General features: G+C 52.2%; 1 protein-coding gene across 2 annotated transcripts; it reads left to right on the top strand.

The window, feature by feature from the left end:
- Positions 1 to 641: 641 nt before the first annotated feature.
- On the top strand, positions 642 to 18202 carry SYT2 (synaptotagmin 2). Of its 2 annotated transcripts, XM_039227625.1 has the most exons (9): positions 756 to 819; positions 3784 to 3950; positions 5279 to 5398; positions 5858 to 6025; positions 6395 to 6562; positions 7910 to 8027; positions 8980 to 9113; positions 12043 to 12245; positions 15466 to 18202. In XM_039227625.1, exons 1-9 carry the CDS (start codon positions 768 to 770, stop codon positions 15572 to 15574), a joined length of 1239 nt encoding a protein of 412 aa, XP_039083556.1. In that variant the 5' UTR covers positions 756 to 767; the 3' UTR covers positions 15575 to 18202. The 2 variants fall into 2 exon arrangements, with proteins under 2 accessions (XP_039083555.1, XP_039083556.1); XM_039227624.1 differs by lacking the exon at positions 15466 to 18202 and having other exon boundaries at positions 642 to 819; positions 12043 to 12669.
- Positions 18203 to 21251: the final 3049 nt, after the last annotated feature.

Here is a 21251-nt window from a genome sequence, read left to right as displayed (position 1 = left end):
TGCTAACTGAGTTATCTCTGTTTGCATGGTAAAATTATGGACAGCTTCTCTTTCAACCTCTCTCCCTCTGTTTTCCAGAGATGTTGATGTAAATTGGAGGCAGGGATGTGATAGAGACAGGCAGAGAATCTAGGCAGAGTGAGGTCACGGAAGAATTTAAGGAGGAGAGAGGGTCAAGAAAGAGTTTTTGATAGTGGAATATCGCCTTCTTCCTAGAGTTGTTATGGTTGGACTTAAATGAGATATGTGAAAGTGATTAGGTTTACAGGCTTTGGAGTCAGGCTGAATGGCTCAAACATCAGTTTCAGAACTTACCACCTAAGTGACCTTGGGAACATCCATTTCCATATCTGTTAAATAAGAATAAAAATCAAGCATTAGGCTGTTGTTTGGATGAGAGGAGATCATGCACAGTGCCTGGCCCATGTAAGTACTAACTTTATGATGACTATTATTGCTGTTTTACCGTAGTTGTCAATGTTATGGGATATATCTTTGAACTTCGAATAATGGGATTCTTAATAGTCTTTAGCTTTTGAAAGAGTGTTCCCCAGTCCTTTGGGCAGAGCTTCTGCACTTGGACCTCTGGGATATTCATCTGCTCCCTTCCCCTCTCATCTGCAGTGATCCCCTCTGCCACCATGAGGAACATTTTCAAGAGGAACCAGGAGCCCATTGTGGCTCCTGCCACCACCGCCGCCACAATATCAACCGGGCTCTTAGACAACTCTACCGAGAGTGGGGGCGCTGGAGAGAGTAAGGAGGACATGTTTGCCAAGCTGAAGGAGAAATTCTTCAATGAAATCCAGAAGATCCCCTGTGAGTGTCCCAGGTGGCTGAGAGGGTGGGGCAAGGCCAGGGTTAGCGCAAAGCCTTATGGGCAGGGCAGAGCTGAGGAGGGGTGGGGAACACCACTGGGGGTGTGATTGGCTGAATGTTTGGATTCCAGGATGGATTATTTTGGGAGCCTCTTCAGCAATGGGTGGGGGGAGAGGTGGTGGTACTTGGCACTAATAAAGGGAACAAGGAGGCTTATGTGGCCCTGATCTCCTAAGGGGGAAAAAGTTCTTACAACTTAGAAAACTGTCAAAAGATGAAACCAAAAGAAGATGAAAAATTATGAAACAGAAGCCATTATTGAAGTTTTCCAGTCATACTTTGAAACTACCTTAGTTTGGAAGACAGAAAATATGCCCCCCCCCACCCCCTGCTTTCTGAGTTCTTGGCAAAGGCTGTATAGGAGTCACCAGACATTAAGGGGAGCAGCCCCGAGGTGCCAGGGTGGCCCAGTCGGTTAAGCGTCCGACTTGGGCTCAGGTCATGATGCCACGGTTCGTGGGTTCGAGCCCTGTGTCCGGCTCTGTGCTGACAGCTAGAGCCTGGAGCCTGCTTCAGATTCTGTATCTCCCTCTCTCTCTGACCTTCCCCTGCTCTCTCTCTCTCTCTCAGAAATAAATAAAACATTATGAGAGACTCTTGAATGCTGAGAACAAACTGAGAGCTGATGGGGGTGAGGGAGGGGGTAGGGGAGTGATGGGCATGGAGGAGGGTAGTTGTTGGGATGAGCACTGGGTATTATATGGAAACCAACTTGACAATAAAACTATTTAAGAAAAAAATAAAAATAACTTCTAAACACCAGCATCATTAAAAAATTTTGATCATGTCACATTTCAAATATCTGTATTTCCTTATATCCTTAGCTTGGCAAGATTAGATATTTTAAATTTTAATATAAAAATTCCAGTGACTTGTTCTAGGAATTTAAAAAATATATTATTTTCAGGTGTTCAAATTATAAAATACCCTGTTTCAAGAATGGTTGCAAACTATGGTTACTGTTTTGTTACATCGAGATTACAGAAACAGCTAATCTGATGGGACAAATAAAGGGAAGGTCATCAGTATTTATATTATTAATAACAGTGATCACAACAATAACAACAGACATCTGTTATTTACCAAATGGTTAATACTGAGATGCACGTTGCTAATTCGTTTGGGTTGGTAACATCATTCCCATTCTGTGGCTCAGGACAGGAGCACATGGTTAACAGTATATGGACTAGAACCAGGAACTGTTTTCTCCCCACAAAATGAACGTTCCTTGTTGAGATAATTTTATTATTAAAAAAAATTTTCAATGTTTTATTTCTGAGAGAAGGAGAAAGAGAACATGAGCAGGGAAGGGTCAGAGAGAGAGGGAGATACAGAATCCGAAACGGGCTCCAGGCTCTGAGCTGGCTGTCAGCACAGAGCCCGATGCGGGGCTCAAACCCACGAACCCTGAGATCATGACCTGAGCCGAAGTTGGACGCATCACAGACTGAGCCACCCAGGTGCCCTGAGATAATTTTAAAACAAAGAGCATGCTTTTAATTACTCCTTTGAAAGAAAGATGGATGTTACTTATATTAACCAGTTAGTTCTTTGGGCACCATGACTATCTTAGACTTTTGTTGTTAGGCTCTGATTTGACTATGCTTTCCAGACTTCTCTATTTTTTGTTTGGCTGTGCAATAACTTACAGTGATTAGGCTTTTTATGATTTCAGCAAATTTTCTCATAATGACTGTATCATATAGCAATGTGTGTTTTCTGATGCTGCTCAACAAATCATGCCCAAACCTAGCAGCTTCAAACAACCATTTATCTCCCACATTTTCTGAGGGTCTGGAATCCACAGGGAGCTTAGCTGGATGGGTCTAGTTTAGGGTCTCATGAATTGTGCCTGTGAAGCTGTCAGGTCCGTGTGCAAGGTGGCTCCCTCACATGTGGTCGGCAGGAGGCCTTGGCTCCTCGCCACGTGGCCCTCTCTGTAAGGCTGCTTGAGTGTCCTTCTGACATGGCAGCTAGTGTCCCTCCAAATGGGTGTTTCACGAAAGAGCAAGGAGGAATCTGAAATGCCTTTTATGGTCTAGCCTCGGAAGTCATACGCTGTTGTTTCCATCTCATTTTATTTGTTAACAGTGACTCATTAAGACCAGTGGGAATTCCAGGTAGGGGATTAGGCTCCACCTATTGAAGGTACTGTCAGAGCATTTGTGGACATATTTTAGATCACCACAGTGGTTTTTTGGTAGATTTCTTTTTAACCTGTGAAAAAATATCACTTGTGAATAGTAGTTTTTATTCCAGCTATGCTAATATACACTATGTTAATATCGCACAGGATAGATCCTGGACCAGGAACTTGTTTTATCACTGAATGCCGAATAAATGTATATGGTTTTTCAAAAAATTTTTTTAAAAGGGGGAGGAGCAGCCTCACCAGTGGGAGACAGTGCTTCAGGACCATGGAGAGCAGCCCAGGGCCCCTGCCTAAATATTTGAGCTCGGCAATTTAGGTCCTTTAAGAAGCTGGCCTTTTTGGTTGGGTCAGCCCTCTTTAGTATGGGCATAAGGAATGGGCCAAAGGGGCTCTTCCTACACCTGGGTCAGATAAGGACCATCGCATTCTTTCCAATATAAGCCAGTTTTCCGTAGATCAAATGAGTCAAAACTCAAGAATGCCAAACTGACATTCTTCCTTGTTATACACTCAACTGCTGTCAGTTAGCAGGCTGTATCCATAAGGACACTAGGGTCAGGAGAGAGCAAGTATTTAATGAAAAGGCATGCAAAGTATAGGCAGCTTGCATGTAAATCACTCATGAGTGTGTGGTTAAAAATATGGAGTGTGGGCATTGGGGTACATAGTCTGCCCCTGTTTTTACTGATGCTTTGAGATCAGGGGCTATAAGGCAGAGCACTGCTGACTTCTGGGGTCCTCTCTGTGGGCAGTACCACCCTGGGCACTGATTGCTATTGCTGTGGTCGCTGGCCTCCTGCTCCTCACCTGCTGCTTCTGTATCTGTAAGAAGTGCTGCTGTAAGAAGAAGAAGAACAAGAAGGAGAAGGGCAAGGGCATGAAGAATGCCATGAATATGAAGGACATGAAAGGGGGTCAGGTAGGACAAGGCGGGGGTGGGGGACTGAGAGGGGCCCAGCCCAGGCATTCTAGGTGGTGAAAGGTGAAGCAAAGGCTTCTGGTATCTATATCCCAACCAGCTCCTCTTCTTAGAACTCCACATGACCTTCCTTATTGGCTACATCTCTAGTAAAATATTGTCTATCCATCCCATGGTGGGAGTGGGGGACTTATTCATGTGTGATCATGGACTCATCCTTGAAAAGATGGAGGGAGAGAATAATATATTGACCCCCAAAGAGGCTATTGAGACAAAATGTTGGAAAGAGAGACCCCCCCCCCCCAAACCCGCCAGGTAGCCACCATTGGAGTGACCCTGTGTTTTCCTGCCAGAAGAGACTAAAGGACAAAATGTCACTGGAGGCACCAGTGGGGCCTCGAATGAGATATAAGAATAGTCCTGGCCCCCAAGACCAGGGCCAAGTCGAATCCGTCTGTAGTCACGTACTAATTTGGCTTATTTACCCCTGTTTTGTGGGGGTTGGTTGGCCTGGAAAGGTCCTTTGATAAACCCAGTGTTTCCTTTTACGTTTACAAAGGCCCCTGTGTGCTTCTCTTTTGCCCACATTTGTTCTGAAAGTGACTAGAAGTCTCTTGCTCAAGAAATCAATATGGAGGATGGAAGGAAGGGCGTGATCTCAAGAAGTCAGCTAGAGATTAAGATGGCCTTTGAGTGCTTGTGTGTGCATGTGTGCAAGTGTGCATGAGGGTGTGTGTGTGCCTGAAAGAAGCCTGCAAGTGCGAAGTCAGGGAGGGGGGAGCTCCAAGAACTATCTGGGTGTAGCCCCACCTGGTATCACCAGGTGGCTGTGACTTCAGGGGCTGGTCTGAGCTGTAGGATGTTCTCTTACATCACTTTCTTCCTTCTCTTCTTACTTCTGTGGACTCACCCTGCTCCTGAATGCCTGTACTGCACTCCTGGTAAGTCTTACCCAGGATGGGTGGGGCCTGAGCTGGGGAAGTTTTGAGAGGAGCTAACAAGGGAAGCACCCCTCCCCTGCTTCAAGAAGCTCTAGAGCATTGGCACAGCGCCTGGCTTCGTAGCACTGTGTCTTGCAGGGAGAGAGGCACACCTAAGCCAGAACTGGGTCTTCCAGACATGGTCTGGGGTTCTGAGGGGCTGTGTGGGGGCTTTGAGAAGCTGTGCAGAGTGAAGCCCCCTGGACAGTGCCACATTCCTTCCCGTTGCCCCACACCCAGCTCTGGGTCAGGGTCTACACAGATAGGCTGGCTTCCTGATGCCCTTGCACCAGGCTGGGAGGCTCCGTTCTCTCTTAACTCACCCCTCCTTTATTCCAGCCTCCACAGGATGATGACGATGCAGAGACAGGCCTGACTGAGGGAGAAGGTGAAGGAGAGGAGGAGAAAGAGCCGGAGAATCTGGGAAAACTGCAGTTTTCCCTGGATTATGATTTCCAGGCCAACCAGGTGTGAGGGCCCGGCTTGGGGGCAAAGTGGGGGTGGGGCTGGGATTCAGGTGGGAGGGAGATAGAAACAGCTTCACACTCCCACACCCCTCACCCCCATCCCGGCCCATAGGCATTGCTCTTTTCCATGGAGTGAGATGGGCTGGAAACCGCAGGCATGTACCCCTGAACATTGACTCTGCCTTGGCCACCAGCCTGCTCTACAGAAGGTTCCCTGGCCCAGAATGGCCCTGCCGTGAACCTGCCCACCAACCTTGGGCAAATCAGTTGCCTGCTCAGCTTCTGCTTCTCCTGATGTCATCCAAATTCCTGGGGGTGGAGCTGGAGACCAGTCTTGCTTTCTAGCACCCGCCTGTTCCCACCTCCCCAGCCACCCACCTCTGGGGAAGGGTCGGTGGGTGCTGGGTCTGGGGCCAGGAGCAGTCCTGAGACTCAGGGCCCTCTCTCGCTCTCTCCACAGCTTACCGTCGGTGTTCTGCAGGCTGCTGAATTGCCTGCCCTGGACATGGGAGGCACCTCAGACCCATATGTCAAAGTCTTCCTTCTTCCAGACAAAAAGAAGAAATATGAGACCAAAGTCCATCGGAAGACATTGAACCCTGCCTTCAATGAAACCTTCACCTTCAAGGTGATGCGGTCTGGAAGGATAATGCCAGTTCCCTCCCTGATCCAAATTCTGTTGGAGTTCTGCACACCTTTCCTTGGTTCTTAGTGGTAGATAAGGCCCCTGAATGGGCTCAGTCCAATGGCGGTCCAATGGCGAGCTGGACTGTGGGCTTATGTGTGAGGTCTCTGCTCAGCTTCCTGTAGACCTGGGACACACACCTCCCCCCAAACACTGCTCCCACAGAGCCTGAGGTCTTTCCTGTCTCTACAGACCCACCAGGAGTCCTGCAGGTAGTGGGAACAGAGCTCTGACCAAGGGACCTGCCCGCAGCAGCCCCTGGAGGTGCATGAGTGGCTTTGAACCCTCTCTGATCCTGCTTGTGCCCTTCAGGTACCATACCAGGAGCTAGGAGGCAAAACCCTGGTGATGGCCATCTATGACTTTGACCGCTTCTCCAAACATGACATCATTGGTGAGGTGAAGGTGCCTATGAACACCGTGGACCTTGGCCAGCCCATCGAGGAGTGGAGAGACTTGCAGGGCGGGGAGAAGGAAGAGGTGAGAGCAGAGACCGGGTGGAAGATGAATGTGGCTGCCCATCTGGGCTACCACCCATTGACATGACAGGGAGAGGGTAGGCTTTAGAGTTGGGTGAGCTGGGTTGGGACGCCAGCTCCACACCCCCACCTGTGTGACCCTGGGCACGTCACTTAATCTCTTTAGATCTGGATTGTCTCCTGTAGTGTTTTTGCAGATGAGAATTACTTATCTCTGTAATGCACCTGGCACCCAGTCGGCGTCTGGCATCCAGTAGGTGTTCAAGTAAAGGAGAACACCATTATTATTTTTACTCCCAAGATTCTGCTGTCACTTAGGGCCACTGATTTATGACTTTGTGCCTCAGTTTACCCACAAGGAAAGCCCACGTTTATTTTAAAAGATTCTCAGCATGGAGGTTTGTCCTCCTAACAACCGCTATGGCTTCAAGCACTTACCCAACACTTACTGAGCACCTACTGTGTGCCAAATATTCCATTTTAGCCACTGCTCCTTCCAAGCATCGGTCATGTGTCTTGGCCAAGCCCCTGCTGTGTGCCCAGTGCAGTACCAGGTGGTGATGGAGGGGACGGGAAGAGACACTGAAGACACCCTTCCTTACCTGGGGCTCATGCTGTGTGAAGCTGGGCTGGTACACCCGAGCCGGGCTATTGGCCTGAGTGACCTGGTCTCTGAGAAGTTGGCTCTGCCATGATGTTGGCAGAGCTCTTAGAAACCAGGGGTCCAGCAGGTTTCATCTTGCCCCCAGTGCTAAATTGTAGGACTTTGTGGGACTGTCACTGGTTACGAAGAACCCTTGGCTTATCTACATGAAGGTGTTGCAGTTACAGTAATATAAGAAAAGGGACACTCTGTGCTTTGAAGACCGTGGCTCACTCTGCAAGTGGAATGGTTGGCAGGAGCTGTCTCAAGGGTGGGGTAATCAGGGAGGAAGGCATCTGAGATGCTCAGTTTCCCAGTGTACTTGGACGTGAACCCTTGGGTACCATGCCCACACCCCAGTCCCCTTTCCACTTCCCCAGGCCTGGGGTGGGAGCTCACCCATACCCCGCATCTGTCCAGATCCACCCAGACATCACTCACACACCCCTGCCCACAGCCTGTGCTCTGCTCCCCTCACTCCTATGACTGTGGCTCCTGCAGCATCGCTCTCAGGGGCTTTGCTGAACTGCAGCAGGAGGCCCCAAGACCTTCTCAAACATCACAGATGTGGGGACTGGGGACTGAGAGGGCTGGGGATACACCACTGCCTTGCTAGTCTTGACAAAATGGGGGTCCGCCGTGCTAGAGGCAGTGGGATGGCTAAGATGACCCTGGGTCCTGCTCTCCCCCCAACCCTCCCGACAGCCAGAGAAGCTGGGCGACATCTGCACCTCCCTGCGCTACGTGCCCACAGCTGGGAAACTCACTGTCTGTATCCTGGAGGCCAAGAACCTGAAGAAGATGGACGTAGGTGGCCTTTCAGGTACATGCAGAACTCCTGGCTGCCGTTAGGTGGCACCAGCGAGCCGGTCACTGGCCTGAGTCCTCTGTTCACATAGCCATTGTAAGAGCACTTTCCAGCCCTGGGATACACAGAATATCTCTTGAGCAGCTGTGGGTCTGAGTGCAGGACTGTGGGGCCAGAGATGTTTGGCTTTCCCTCCTTTCCCCATGAGTCTCCTGCCCCCACTCTGCCCCATGAGTCTCCTGCCTCCACTCTGAGCTCTGGGCAGTACTGGCCAGGAAAGGATCAGAGAAACTTATGTAGGAAAGCTTGCCTCTCTGTTGCATACCACAGTCTGGGGACACTTCTCAGGGAGGGGCTCTGCTGGCCCTACCCTGTAAGGGGACTTGGGGGTGGGGAGCATACGCAGCGGGGCCAGCCCACAGCACGGGGTTCTGGTGGGACAGCACAGCACGCACTTTCCCGAGAATCAGGCCTGTGTGTGGGCTTCAACTGGTGGGTCTGGCCGCCAGCCCCAGCTCTATCACAGATCCGCTGTGTGGCTGGGGGCACATCAGTTCTCTTCTGTGGGCCTCGGTTTCTCATCTGCGAGGTCAGGAGGATTGGGTTGAATCGGGGATGTGGTGCCTTTAGCACTCTTCTGTCCCCTGCCTCGGACAGACATCACCAAGCAACCCCCTCACTCTTTCTAGAAAAGGCTTTACTTAGTCTCAGGAATGTGCCCAATGTAATGTTCCAGGCATTACACCAGGCCACAACTGATCAGCCCGAGGTTGTCCTTGAAGTGAAACCTTTTCGCCACCCCTGAACTGGACACTTACTCTGCTTCTTTTAGACTTAGCACCCTATGCCTTAGGGCTTGCTGGGCACCTGGCCTTGGTGGGGTGGGTGCTCTGGGCAGGCAAGTACGTTTGGTGGGAGGATGGGACACTAAGGGCACCTCTCGGGGGCCGGGATTCTCCCTGCACAGACCCCTACGTGAAGATCCACCTGATGCAGAATGGCAAGAGGCTCAAGAAGAAGAAGACAACGGTGAAGAAGAAGACCCTGAACCCCTACTTCAACGAGTCCTTCAGCTTTGAGATCCCCTTTGAGCAGATTCAGGTGCTCGGGTTTTCGGGCATGGGCGCACAGCTCTGGGGGTCCAGAGAACTCCCGCAAAGACCTCGAGCCACCTCGCTCATTTGGGTGGGAAGGGCTCTGGCTCTCATGGTGCCTTCCCAGGGCCCCTTCCAGGGCTTCCCCCCCCTTTTTTTTTTTTTTTTTTTTACAAATAGTTTATTGTCAAATTAGTTTCCACATAACACTCAGTGCTCATCCCCACAAGTGTCCTCCTCCATGCCCATCCCTCCTCCCCCCCACATCCATCAGTCCTCAGTTTTTGTCAGCATTCAAGAGTCTCTCATGGTTTGCCTCTCTCCCTTTCCCCCACCATTTCCCCCCTTCTTCTCCTCCTTGTTCCTCCGTCAAGTTCCTCCTAATCCTCCTATGTGTGCACACATATGATATTTGTCCTTCTCTGCCTGACTTATTTCGCTCAGCATAACACCCTCAAGGTCCATCCATGTTGCTACACATGGCCAGATTTCATTGTTTCTCATTGCCATGTAGTATTCCATGGTGTAGATAAACCACATCTTCTTGATCCATTCATCTGTTGATGGACACTTAGGCTCTTTCGATGTTTTAGCTATTGTGGAGAGTGCTGCTATGAACATTGGCTTCCCCCTTTTCTGAGGAGATGAACATGAACCACTCAAAACAACCCTACTTAACAGTCCTTTAGAACTGCGAGGTACAGGGGCGCCTGGGTGGCTTAGTCGGTTAAGCGTCCGACTTTCGCTTAGGTCATGATCTCGCGGTTCGTGGGTTCCAGCCCCGCGTCGGGCTCTGTGCAGACTGCCAGCTCAGAGCCTGGAGCCTGTTTCAGTCTGTGACTCCCTCTCTCTCTGACCCTCCCCTGCTCACGCTGTCTCTCTCTCTCTCTCTCCCCTAGAAAAAAATAAAACATTTAAAAAAAAAAAAAAAAAAAAAAGAACTGCGAGGTACATGGGTGTTCAGTGGGCCTGTGGGGCCGGAGCTGCCGGGGAGGTAGCAGTACAGCCTCCTCCTCTTCCTGCTCCCCCTGGTGCAGCCACTTCTGCCCCGGCCAGCCTTCTCCCACTTATGCTGCTCCCTGGGTCGGCTCCCAGCGACCCCTCTGCCCCCTTCCTCTCTCCTCTTTCCCTCCACCCTTCCCTTCTCTACTGTCGCCTTCCTTCCTCCTACCAGCAGGCTCTGTAAGTGTTGGAGATGAGGTCTGGTGTTCGCTATGGTGGGCACGAGTGGGCACGAGTGAGATCTGAATGTGGCAGGGCCGGACACCCACCGAGCCGTCTAGGCTGAGAGCCAGGGGCTTCTAGAGTGCTGGACTCTCTTGGAGTCTTGGTCCCTCCCTCTTTGGAATGAGCTGCCCCCTCCTCCCTTGCTCTCCCTCCCTGCCCCTCTCCCTCGCTGCCCTCAGGGCTGGGCAGCAAAGGTGCCAAGGGAATCACAGCTGTAATGTTAGACCAAGAGGAGTCCTTGTGGAAAACTTAAGATAGACGTGAAGTGCACTGGCCAGGAGTTTCAAATCCGACATGCCCGAAGCCAGTATAATGGCTTTTCTAAGCTAATGATCTTCCCATAGCCCTTGCCCGTACCCCTCCCGTACCCCAAACCTGCTTTGTCTGCATTCCCTTTTCAAGTGAGAAACCTGGACATCATCTTAGACCCCCTGCCCTTTTTCCTTTCGCATTTATCCAACATACTTGGCTGGGCGTTCCCGAAGCGCCTTCTAGGAACTTGCTAGGTGCAGGAGAAACAAATGTGCAGAAGACACAGCCCCTGCTCTCAAGGGCCTCACAGTCGGGAGGGGGAGCGGGGACAGGCCATCGAGACACAGGGAGATGAGGGCTTCAAAGTGTGTAAACACAGAGGACAGGTGAGGCTTCCCAGAACAGGCTTGGTCCTAAAGGATGAACTTGAGTAGCCTGAGTTGGGGGGGGGGGCGTGGGTCGGGGGCAGGACAAAGAAAGCTCCTGATTGTCACCTTGGCTGGTCCAAACTGGCCACCAAGTTCTCTTGATTCTCTCCCCTCATTGCCTCTGCAGCCTGGTCCCTGCTTCCCTTACCACCGCCCCACCTTGGTTCAGGCATTCACTCCCCACACTCCCCCACCGCCAGCTCCCCCCTCAGCCCCCAGTCCGCCTGTCAGTCCCTGACCACCTCCAGCGAATCTCCCACCTCAACGTCAGGGGTCTCTTCCTGAAATATCTATCCATGCCACTCCTCCCAGAAGTCCTTGGGAGCTCCCTGCTGCTTGCCTGAAGAACAAAACGCACACTCTTTAGCTAACCCCACCCTGCACAGCGCCCCCTGCTGACCCCATTTCCCGCTTTGTTGCTTCTCACACTCTACCTCAGTGCCTCTGAACTTCTTCTGTTCCCAAGATACCAAGTGCACACTTGTGTTTCTCTGCCGCCGCCCAGGCTACTCTTCCTTCCTGGGATCCTCTTCTCTCTCTGCCTAGAGAAGTCCTCAGCCCTCACCCTCCAGTTTCTATGTCACCTCCTCTGCGAAGCCTTCCCTGATTGACCCGAGGACTACTGCCACCTCGTCTGAGTTCCCACAGTACCTTGTGCTCACCTCTCTAGCATAACCTCCATCCCTTTGCGTTGTGAATTTCTGAGTATGTGTCCACTGCTTTCGTTAAGGTGAAGTACACTCCGCCCTCCCCTCGCCCTCACTGCCCTCCGCTTCCAGGCACCCAGCCGTGGCTGGAGCGCAGCGCGTGCAGTAAGCGCCTACCGGTAGGAAGAAAGGCTGTTTCCAAAAAGTGCAGCCTTTGCCTCCGTTTGAGTTCAGTCTTGGAAGTAAGTCCAGAGCTGGAAGCAGGCCGCCCTGGGAGGCCCCTCCTTGCGCAGCGCTTGGAGTAGAGGAAGGAGCAGGAGAGGTTTGGCCCCGGGAGCGCCCGTTTCCACCCGCCGACTCCCGCTTCTTTGCTTCCCCGCAGAAAGTCCAGGTGGTGGTCACCGTGCTGGACTACGACAAGCTGGGCAAGAACGAAGCCATCGGCAAGATCTTCGTGGGCAGCAACGCCACGGGCACGGAGCTGCGGCACTGGTCTGACATGCTGGCCAACCCCCGGCGGCCCATCGCCCAGTGGCACTCGCTCAAGCCCGAGGAGGAGGTGGACGCGCTCCTGGGCAAGAACAAGTAGGCAGCAGCGGCCGGGGCCCCGCGGCGTCACAGACACTGACAAGATCCAGAGCTATCAATACCTCAGTTACGCACCCTTAGAGGTTTTCCTTCTCATTCGTTTGTGGTTGTGTCCTGGTTTTTCCTTTCTCTATCTCTTTTTAAAGACCGACTTCCCTCTGATGGCCGTGTGAGGAGAGTCCCCTAACAGGTGAAAGAGAAGCCTGGCTCTTTTCATCGTCCCAGGAGCTGTCCTTGCTGCATGCCCTGTCACGTTTCCCTCTCGCTCTTTCAAAGCTTCACTTACGCCTCACCCTGAGCGAGGCCCTCTTTCAGCCGAAGTCACAGCACTTCCTGTTTTTTGAGTGTTCTGGACCAACAAAATGGCAGCACATCCTGTTTCCTGACAGGGAAGGCAACACAGTGGCCTATGATGTGTGCGTGTGTGCATGTGTGCGTGCGTGCGTGTGTGTGTGTGTGTTTGAGCATCTCTCTGCATTCCTGGAATGAGCCATGGACAGTGAAGCGGTGTGGGAAGAGAAGGCTCTTCAGGGACCCTGAAACGAAGAGACGTCCTCTAAGTGGGAGATCTTCCGTCAGCTTGTGGAGGAGGCTCAGAGTCCTGGTCAGATGCCGGCAGCTCCCATACTCCTTGTGGGTGGCTGTTTGGGAGGCAAGATGTGGAGACTGGATTTGTTCAGAACTAGGACCAAACCCTTGAGGCCGTCATAGACTTCCTCCTGTCAGGCATGGTTTCCCCACGAGTGTGGTTTCTGGGACATTGGTGGACGCGAAAAATTCACTAGATTGGTCAGACTTTAGCAGGGACCATCAGTCCTGGGACCTCACTGTTGTTGACGGTTAACATCAAACTATGAAGAAACAAGACCCATTACCTAGAAAGACCAAATGAATCTCCTGGATCTTCTTCACCCCCTTCCAGTGGGAAACACAGATGCTTTCTCCCTTTCCAGAATATAAGCTATGCGGTTCATTGGCCTTTATTCCCCATCATGCTTTTGCTTCTGTTTTCTCTTTTAATCTAAGTGGAGCAACACTATCCGAAGACCGTTTTCTGTACAGAGCCAGAGAACTCTAAAAGGAAGGTTTAAATTCTTGTCCCCCTGAGGTCCAGGTAAGAAGGGGGAGGATGGTGGAGAGATGGCAGAGATTTCCCGGATGAGATTGGTGGGGGTGCTGAGATCCGTGCCCGCCAGCTCCCACTCCTCTGCCTTCCATGCCAGACAGCTTATGGGTAGCTGGCGTGGCCCAGAGAGACCTGTGGAGAGGCCCCTTCCTACTACTCCTTAGGGTGGCTTCTCTCTAGGAATGCCAGGAAGCAGGACATCCATTCCAAATGGGTGGTAGAGGACACCTGCTGGGGTTTCTACCCCATGCTCAGTTATGTCCCATTCCCTCTTCACCTTTTGTCCCCCGCATTGATAAAAAGCCATATATATGTTAGCCAAGTTTGCACTGAGCCTCCTTCCAAACCTTCAGCCTGGGCAAGAGTCAGGTCCCACATGGCCTAAGGCCAGCACCACTTCCTTTCACCCCTTCCTCCCGTCCTCGCCTCCCTTCCTTCAGCCTCTCTCTTCCATCCATGAAGCCCTCAGGCCCTTGCCATTTCTTCACCACAGAATACTCATAGCTTCCCCAAAGCTTGGGGATCTCTCTCTTTCCCAGCAAAAATGGCAGCACTTCCTGTCCTATCCCATCTGGGCCGCGTCAGTTTCCTGTAGGTACTTGAGACAGATGGACAGTGTTAGAGAGACTCAGGGTTTGAGGATCCAGCATGAAGAAGGTACAGAGTATCTTTTTATTTTATTAAAAGAAAGGAAATGTTCCTTTTGTTTCTGCTGTGCCATGTTTTTTGGTTAGAGAGGAAGGAGGGAAAACCTCTGCCAGAAACAGACCGGCAAGCAGGGCTGAACCTTGCCCATCTCTCAGAAACCCTTCTCCTTGTTGCTAGCGGCCCTTGGGACATGGGAGGTCATATTTTACTGGGCCCTGTGTGAATGTGGGTGTGTACTTAATGATGAGAAGGTAGGACTCTGACAAGAACTATGAGCTTTGGTCCTTGGGACCAGAGTTGTGGTCATGGCAGAGAGTTGTAGGAAAATGGGGTGCCTTCAGAACCCGGCTGACTACGGAGTAGGAATCCCGGTATGGGCATCAGGAGTCACTGGGCTCTTCTCCCGTCTCCAGAGCTGTGGGATTTTGGTGCTTTCTCAGGGTCTCTCTCCCCACCATATCCCACACACCTTGCTCAGAGGACTGTCCATCTTGTTTTCCTTACCTTCATTCTTTTGCCCTTTCCCAGTGTGCTTCCTACCACCTGAGATTCTTCTGTGCCCATGAACCTCATTCAGACCCTCCAGAGTCCAAGATTTGCCACTTTCCTGATGGGAAGGAAAAGAAATGGTGGGCACCCCTGGGGGTTTGGCTGTCCATGTGCCAAGAGACAGGGGCTGGATTCTGTTACTCCAGGCCCACCTCCAGTGAGAAGCTTTGAGGGGTGGGGGCAGGATGCTGAGAGACTGAGTGTTGGCACCAGTATAGAGCCAGGGAGAGACCTGTGTGTGGGCCCCTGCCCCCCACCTTGCTTCTGGCTGGTCCTGGGATGGGTGCTTGACCCAAATGAGCCATTCTAGTGAAGGCATCTATCCAGGTCCATGAACTAGGCAGGTAAACTGACAGTTGTGACTTTTCTACACCTGAGGGCTGATGTCATTCTAACTGTGGCACATCATTCGGAACCCTCCCTGCCTCGCAGGTTTATTTCTGGGGACGTTAGGTGTGGTGGAGGCCCTAATTAGGGTAGAGCTAGGCTTTGACTAGTGCGGGGGTCTGGAGGCCTCTGCAGCTAGGAGTTATCACTCCGAAAGTCTGTTCCAGACAAGAACGTAGCGTAGAAGAGATTTTTTTTCCAAAGGGACTGAGACCATAAAGACCCAAACCCAATCCCACTCAGAAATGGGGTGAGGCCAGAAAACCCAGTCTTCTTTCTCCTTGAATAATCATTCCAGAAGGTCAACTAACTCTGCCAGAGCCCTAGGCTCAGTGGAAGCTGAGGCCTGGGGGATGCTGGGTAGAGAACCCTCGGGCAGCCCCAGACAGTGAGCCAGCAGATGCTTGGCATGAATGAGAAGTGACTCTGTGGGGGTCCCTCAGCTGGGGGATGGGACACCAGGGATTAGAGCATAGTCTCAGATTCTGATCTGTTTTTTCTTCCCAGGCAACCATACATAGCTGTGTTTCTGCAGAATCAGTTTGGGATGACTTTGCTGGCCCAGGGCTTCAGCGAGAGAGAAGAGAAGGGTTGCCTCAGTCCCTCCTGTGGGTAAACCAGCTCCCTGATACCCTGCCTCCCTGCAGTGGGGTGGTGGTGGGTAAGCAGAGAGGTTAAGAAACCTCCCCTGGAGTTGGAAGTGAGAGAGTCCATGTTCCTTTCATGTATGCTAACTCTTGATCTCACTCAACCACATACAGAGCGAGGCTGTCCTTTGGTGTCCCTCCCCGTAAAGGTAGGAAGAGAACGAGCCAGGACCTGCCCTTCCACCCTCCACTCCCCCCCTCCCCACCTCAGGCTGATCGGGGGCCCTGTCTCAGAGCCCTGGGTGGAGGCAGGCAGGTCTCCCAGGCCCAGAGCCCCATGACATGGTTGTCAGATTTGGCAAATAAAATACAAGAAAACCCAGTTAAATTTGAATTTTGGATAAACAATAAATAATTTTAAAGTCTAAGTATGTCCTAGCCAGAACTTGGGACATACTCTACCCAAAGTGATGTGTTGTTTATCCGAGGTTCAAGTGTAACTGGCCATCCTGTGTTTTATCTGCCACCCCTAGTCTATGACCACTTCTCCCCTCTCCCCCCTCAGTCCCAGAGACTGGTCACCAAGGATCTTGCTGCTTTTCGAGCTGCAATATGGAGAAGGGGACACTGTGACTTGAAGACACACGAATATATTTTTTAAGTGACAACAAAACAAGAGACCCTTCTGAAGCCATTTGAGCCTCATCTGACCCCCTCCACATGCATTTAGTTACCTATACAAGACGATAGTGATCTATAAACATATGAACCGAGCCTTGTTTACTCAACATGCATGTCTCTTTCTGTAAATAGCCGCATGGCCATGCTGAGAGTGCCCCCAGCCCCTGACCTCGGACCCACTTTACACAACTCGTTGAGGCTGCCCCTTTGATTTTATGTCACATGAAGTCTTTGTCCCCAAGCCCCGCTCGGTCTTACCCCCTCGGGAAACCCCCAGTGGGAGCCATCGGCTGGAGGAGTCAGTTTCCGCCTCCGGCGCCAGCCCTGCCTTCAGGGACGTGGGCGCACCGCTGGCGCCCTGAAGGCCCGTCCGTCCCCACTGCCTGCTGCACATCCGTCTGCAGAGCTGACCCTCAGTGTCCCGTGCACTGTATCCAGCCTGGTGTCTGGTGTCCCGGTCACTTCCATGTCCTGTGTATGTGTGTGGTGTGCCCCTTCCTCCCACTGTTTGAATTAACTGAAAAGCCATAAAGGGGCCCTCCTGCTGGAGACTGCCCTTGGTTCCTCCCAGGAGCCCCCCGTGTCCCTCTGACTGGCTCCCCACAGAACACTTGTGAAGGGCTCACCTGCTGTCACCCCTCCTGCTCTCTCTGCCCCACGTTGTGAGGACAGATGGCGTCCAGGCGTTCTGGCAGGGCCCCAGGAGACGTCCCGCCTGGCCCTGCGCGAGCTGGCTCCCTCCACCTGGATCTGACGGTCCAGCTCCATCCCCACCCTGTGTGTGGACCGGGCAGCGGTGGGGACGCCCTAGCTTGGGGTACCTTTCCTGAGGGCACTGAGGAGGCGCCCAGGATTTTCAGGAGCAGCTAGTCAGCGGCCCAGGTTCCCGTTCCCGTCTGGCTTTGACAGAACCAGCCCCGCTTATGTAACACCGTGGGGTCAGGGTATACGGGTGGCAGTGGAGGAGGGTCTCGGGGGGACACTGGAGAACGCCGTGGCTTAGGCTCTTCCCACCGTGCTCCCTCCTGCAGGCTGACAGAGAGCTCCCAAGGGCGGGCAGCCTGAGGGTTGCCAGGGCTCCCTCGAGAGTGGTGGGCAGCCCTGGCCCCCGCAGACCCTCCTGCCGGCTCCCCCAGGGCAGCCCCAGCCAGGAGCACCCAGTGGTAAGAGAGCGTGGGGGTGGACTGGGGACTCCCTGGGTCCCAAATCACTGTGTTGTACCGAGAGGGACACGTAGCTCCCAGCCTGCAGCTCAGACAACTCGCGGGAATGATGCCAGGAGGCCTCAGGCATGGCGACTGGTAAGCGTGAGGAAGGACAGAGACGAGAACAGGAGGGGGACGAGGCCAAAGGCTGCGAGGTGGCTCTGTCACGACGCTCGAGCACACAGAACCCCGGGGATCTTCGCGCTGGGCACCATCTCCGGGTGGGCTGGGGCCAGGAGCTTGGAGGAGTGGAGGGAAGACGTGTCCAGCCTCTTTCTAGCTCTCTCTGGGACCCTCCCACTCTCCACACCCCCAACGCAGGCAAGAGTTGAAGGGATCTGGCCTCGTGAGGTGGCAGAGCGGTGTGTGTGGGGTTGGGGGGTTGTCTCTCCATCCAGCCCTCCTCAGCCATCGGGACTCGAGGACGACCCTCTTCAAAGGAGCCTGGCGGTTCTGCCCTGACTCCTCCACATCTAAGGACTGGATTTGCTGCGTCCTGAAATCCCAGGGATCTGAAAAGTTCACAACCAGGGTGGGCAGACCCTCGCCTGCCCCAGGTCACTCCTGGAATGCATCGGCCCCACCAGGAACCCTGCCTTTGTCTTCACAGGAAGGACACATGTATAGCCCTTGCCCCTTCCCCCGCCCTCCTCTGCTTGGCAATGCTCTCCACACCCCCCCTTATGTGGACTCTGTTGTTCCTGTCTGATCTCTTGTCAAATGGTTATTTTGTAATGAGCTGCGTCTCCTTATTAAAGAAATGAGCTGAAAGAAACCTGGGGGTGGGGGGTGTCTCTAGTTTTTGCTGGGCTGGGGGGAGGGGGAAGGCAGGAGCTGCCTAATGAGCGTGGGGGAGGGGGAGGATCTGGCCTGTAGCCCAGTGTCTTCCTTCAAGGGAAGCAGTATGAGAGGCCTGAGCCCCATTCTCTTCTTGGGGATGCACCTGATGATGGGTGGTGGGGCACACACTCCCTCACGATAGCTTTCTGGGGGGCAGGGGTGCCAGGGAATGCCATCTGGGAGGCTGGGAGATGGACCGGACCTTTGATTTCTTTCCATTGGGGCTGGGCTTGGGGAAGGGGAGTTTGAAAAGTGAGAAGTTCTGTTTTTTGTTTTTTTTAAATGTGTGTTTATTTTTGTGAGAGAGAGAGCATGACCGGGGGAGGGGCAGAGAGAGATGGGGACAGAGGATCTGAAGTAGACTCAACGCTGTCAGCAGACAGCCTGATGTGGGGCTCGAACTCACAAACCATGAGATCATGGCTTGAGCCGAAGAAGCTGGATGGATGCCTAACCGACTGAGTCACCCTGGTACCCCCAAAAGTGAGAATTTCTACAGTCTTTGCCCCATTATAAGGAACATCAAACGTTTTTGATTTCTGAGGCAAAGTTGGTCCCAGGGACCAAGGACGGGGCTTCAGAATTTTAAGAGAAAGTAGGGCAGCACTGTGTCTGTTGAAAAAGAGGCAGAACTGAAATAATACAAAAGCATTTGCGTGCGGTCCTAGAGCTACAATTCAGGGGACCCAGATTTGGATGGAAACCCGGTTGTGTCCCTCGAAGAGTAAAAGCCAGAGGTTTTTATCAGCAAGCTGTAGAAGTATTAGGAAATATACACAGTTGTTTTTCAAAAATTATGATTGACGGGTACATTTTACAGTTGGTGTTCTAAGTATGGTCAGTTACTAGGAAAAGCCCTTTTGCGGAGTGTGCAGTCGTTATCAAGACCGAGGGTACAGCGGGCCTGTGTTCGCTCCTATGCCTCTGCCTGGTTCAATAGTTCAGTTCCTGTTTTTAAAAACCGAATGAAGTTTGGGGCGCCTGGGTGGCTCAGTCGGTTGAGCATCCGACTTTGGCTCAGGTCATGATCTCATGGTTCGTGGGTTCAAGCCCCGCGTTGGGCTCTGTGCTGACAGCCAGCTCAGAGCCTGGAGCCTGTTTCAGATTCTGAGTCTCCTCTCTCTGACCCTCCCCTGCTCACGCTGTCTCTCTCAGAAATAAATAAAACATTAAAAAAATTTTTTTAAATAAAAAAAAAAACAGAATGAAGTTTTAGCCCCCGAAGGAGTCTCTCACAGGCTCACACCCCCAAGAACTGGAAAGGGTTAAGCTCCTTCCTCGGTTCCCTTTCCAGCCTGTGGACCTGTCTCCCTGCCTTGAAGACTGGCAAGCCTCTGCCATTTTGTGAGCTTAGCCCAGGCTGAGATCCCCGCTCTGTTTAACGACAGCTAGGTGGGAGGGGGGCCTCCGGGCTCAGGCTTGTGCTTGCCAGTCAGGTCCAGGCATAGCAGATCTGCTCCTGCTGCTCTAGGTCCTGAGCAGGGTAGGCTGGGTGGCCTGGTAAGGTGAGGGGCAGGAGCCTGCTCAGCCCAGGGGCTGGGGATTTGTCCAAGGTGGGTGTCCTGGCTGAGAACGTGAGCTCTCCGCAGTGGGCATGTCCCCTCTGCAGAAGAGGAGACCACTTGGCCGCTAGGGGATACTCTGGCTCTACATACCTCGCAGGTTTGGGGAGGGGGGTGATCCAGAAAGAGAAACGACATTTGCTGCTTAGAAGGCCCTCGCATCACACATGCTGCTTTGCCTCTGTTTGAGGCCCCAGGGCCGGTCTGAACTCTTCAACCATGACATCATGTGTGTTTGTTCTGTTGCTGCTTGGGCTACAAGCAGCTGGGTGACAGCAAGAGAAAAGAATCTTTCCTCCCCGACCTCCCTGTGCTTGTGCCAAGTCAGTGACCAGGGATTTCTGCTTGGCAGAAGGGACAAGGCTGAGCAAAGCCGGAGGCAGGGCTTGCGGATGGAGAAACCAGACCCGAACCTTGGCCGAGCGGTGTCAGACTTGACCACCCACCTGCCAAGGCTGCCAGACGGCCCGAGCAGCCTCCTCCCTGCGCTTGGCTCCTTTGTTGGGAGTTTGGATTTAACCTCCAATAACCCCCAAGTTAGCTAACTTTGTAGTCTGAGGCTACAGAGTGGTTTTGGCTCTCCTGAGTCAGTGACCTAGTGAGGACCATTATGTATATAGTAGGGGGCCAAGGGTGAAAGCCGGGAGACCTCTAGGAGCCCAAGAAAGCTCCTGCCTCTCTAGCCCTCTTTTGCCATGTGCAAGAGTGCGTTAGTGTCTGTTTAGATCGCCGCCACACCTGTCAATGAGCCTTGCTCTCTTCAAAGAGATAACCATATTCCTAGTCACTGGACACTGAGAATCTTGATTTCTTCTAATGGTTCTTTTGAACCTCCAATTTAGGCTTTTCCTTGGCCTGACTCCAGAGACCCTGCTCTCAAGGACGGTGATTCACTTGTGGCTATTCCTGGGTCAGAGGCAGGAGGGGGAGGCCCCTAAGTATTGGAGTGGGCTGCCCCAGATGGGAGATTCTATAAACCCCATTTCCGGAATTGTGGAGACATAGTCACAAAGTTAAAACACGGTTTTATTTACTCATTTATAAATATGGTTGTGTTTACAGGCATCATATAGATGTGAATATTATTATTCCCAAACTTTCAAACACAGAATACTTAATAATACTATATAATAACCAGTAAAACAAAATCATTCATCTCAGGGTTGGAAGGCCACTCAAAATTGCATAAAAATACATTCAATTCACAAAGCGAATCTGGCTCCCCTCCCTCAATGCCCCTAGGCCCCCCCCCCAGGTGTATTTACAAGGGACTGAAATTAATTCATACAACTCAGCTGGAAACGGTACATCTGCCACTTGAACTGTGGTGGAAGTGAAGGGACTGAAGAGTGGAGAAGACACAAAATTCAACGCCCAAAATGGGAGAGGCATGAAGACCCCAGGGTGGTTCTTAGAAG

The sequence above is a fragment of the Hyaena hyaena genome, unplaced genomic scaffold (assembly GCF_003009895.1).
Source record: "Hyaena hyaena isolate Hyena2069 unplaced genomic scaffold, ASM300989v1 scaffold_28, whole genome shotgun sequence".
Lineage (NCBI taxonomy): Eukaryota > Metazoa > Chordata > Mammalia > Carnivora > Hyaenidae > Hyaena > Hyaena hyaena.
Note: the sequence above shows the minus strand (reverse complement) of the source record. Positions and strands in the feature narration are given on the sequence as shown.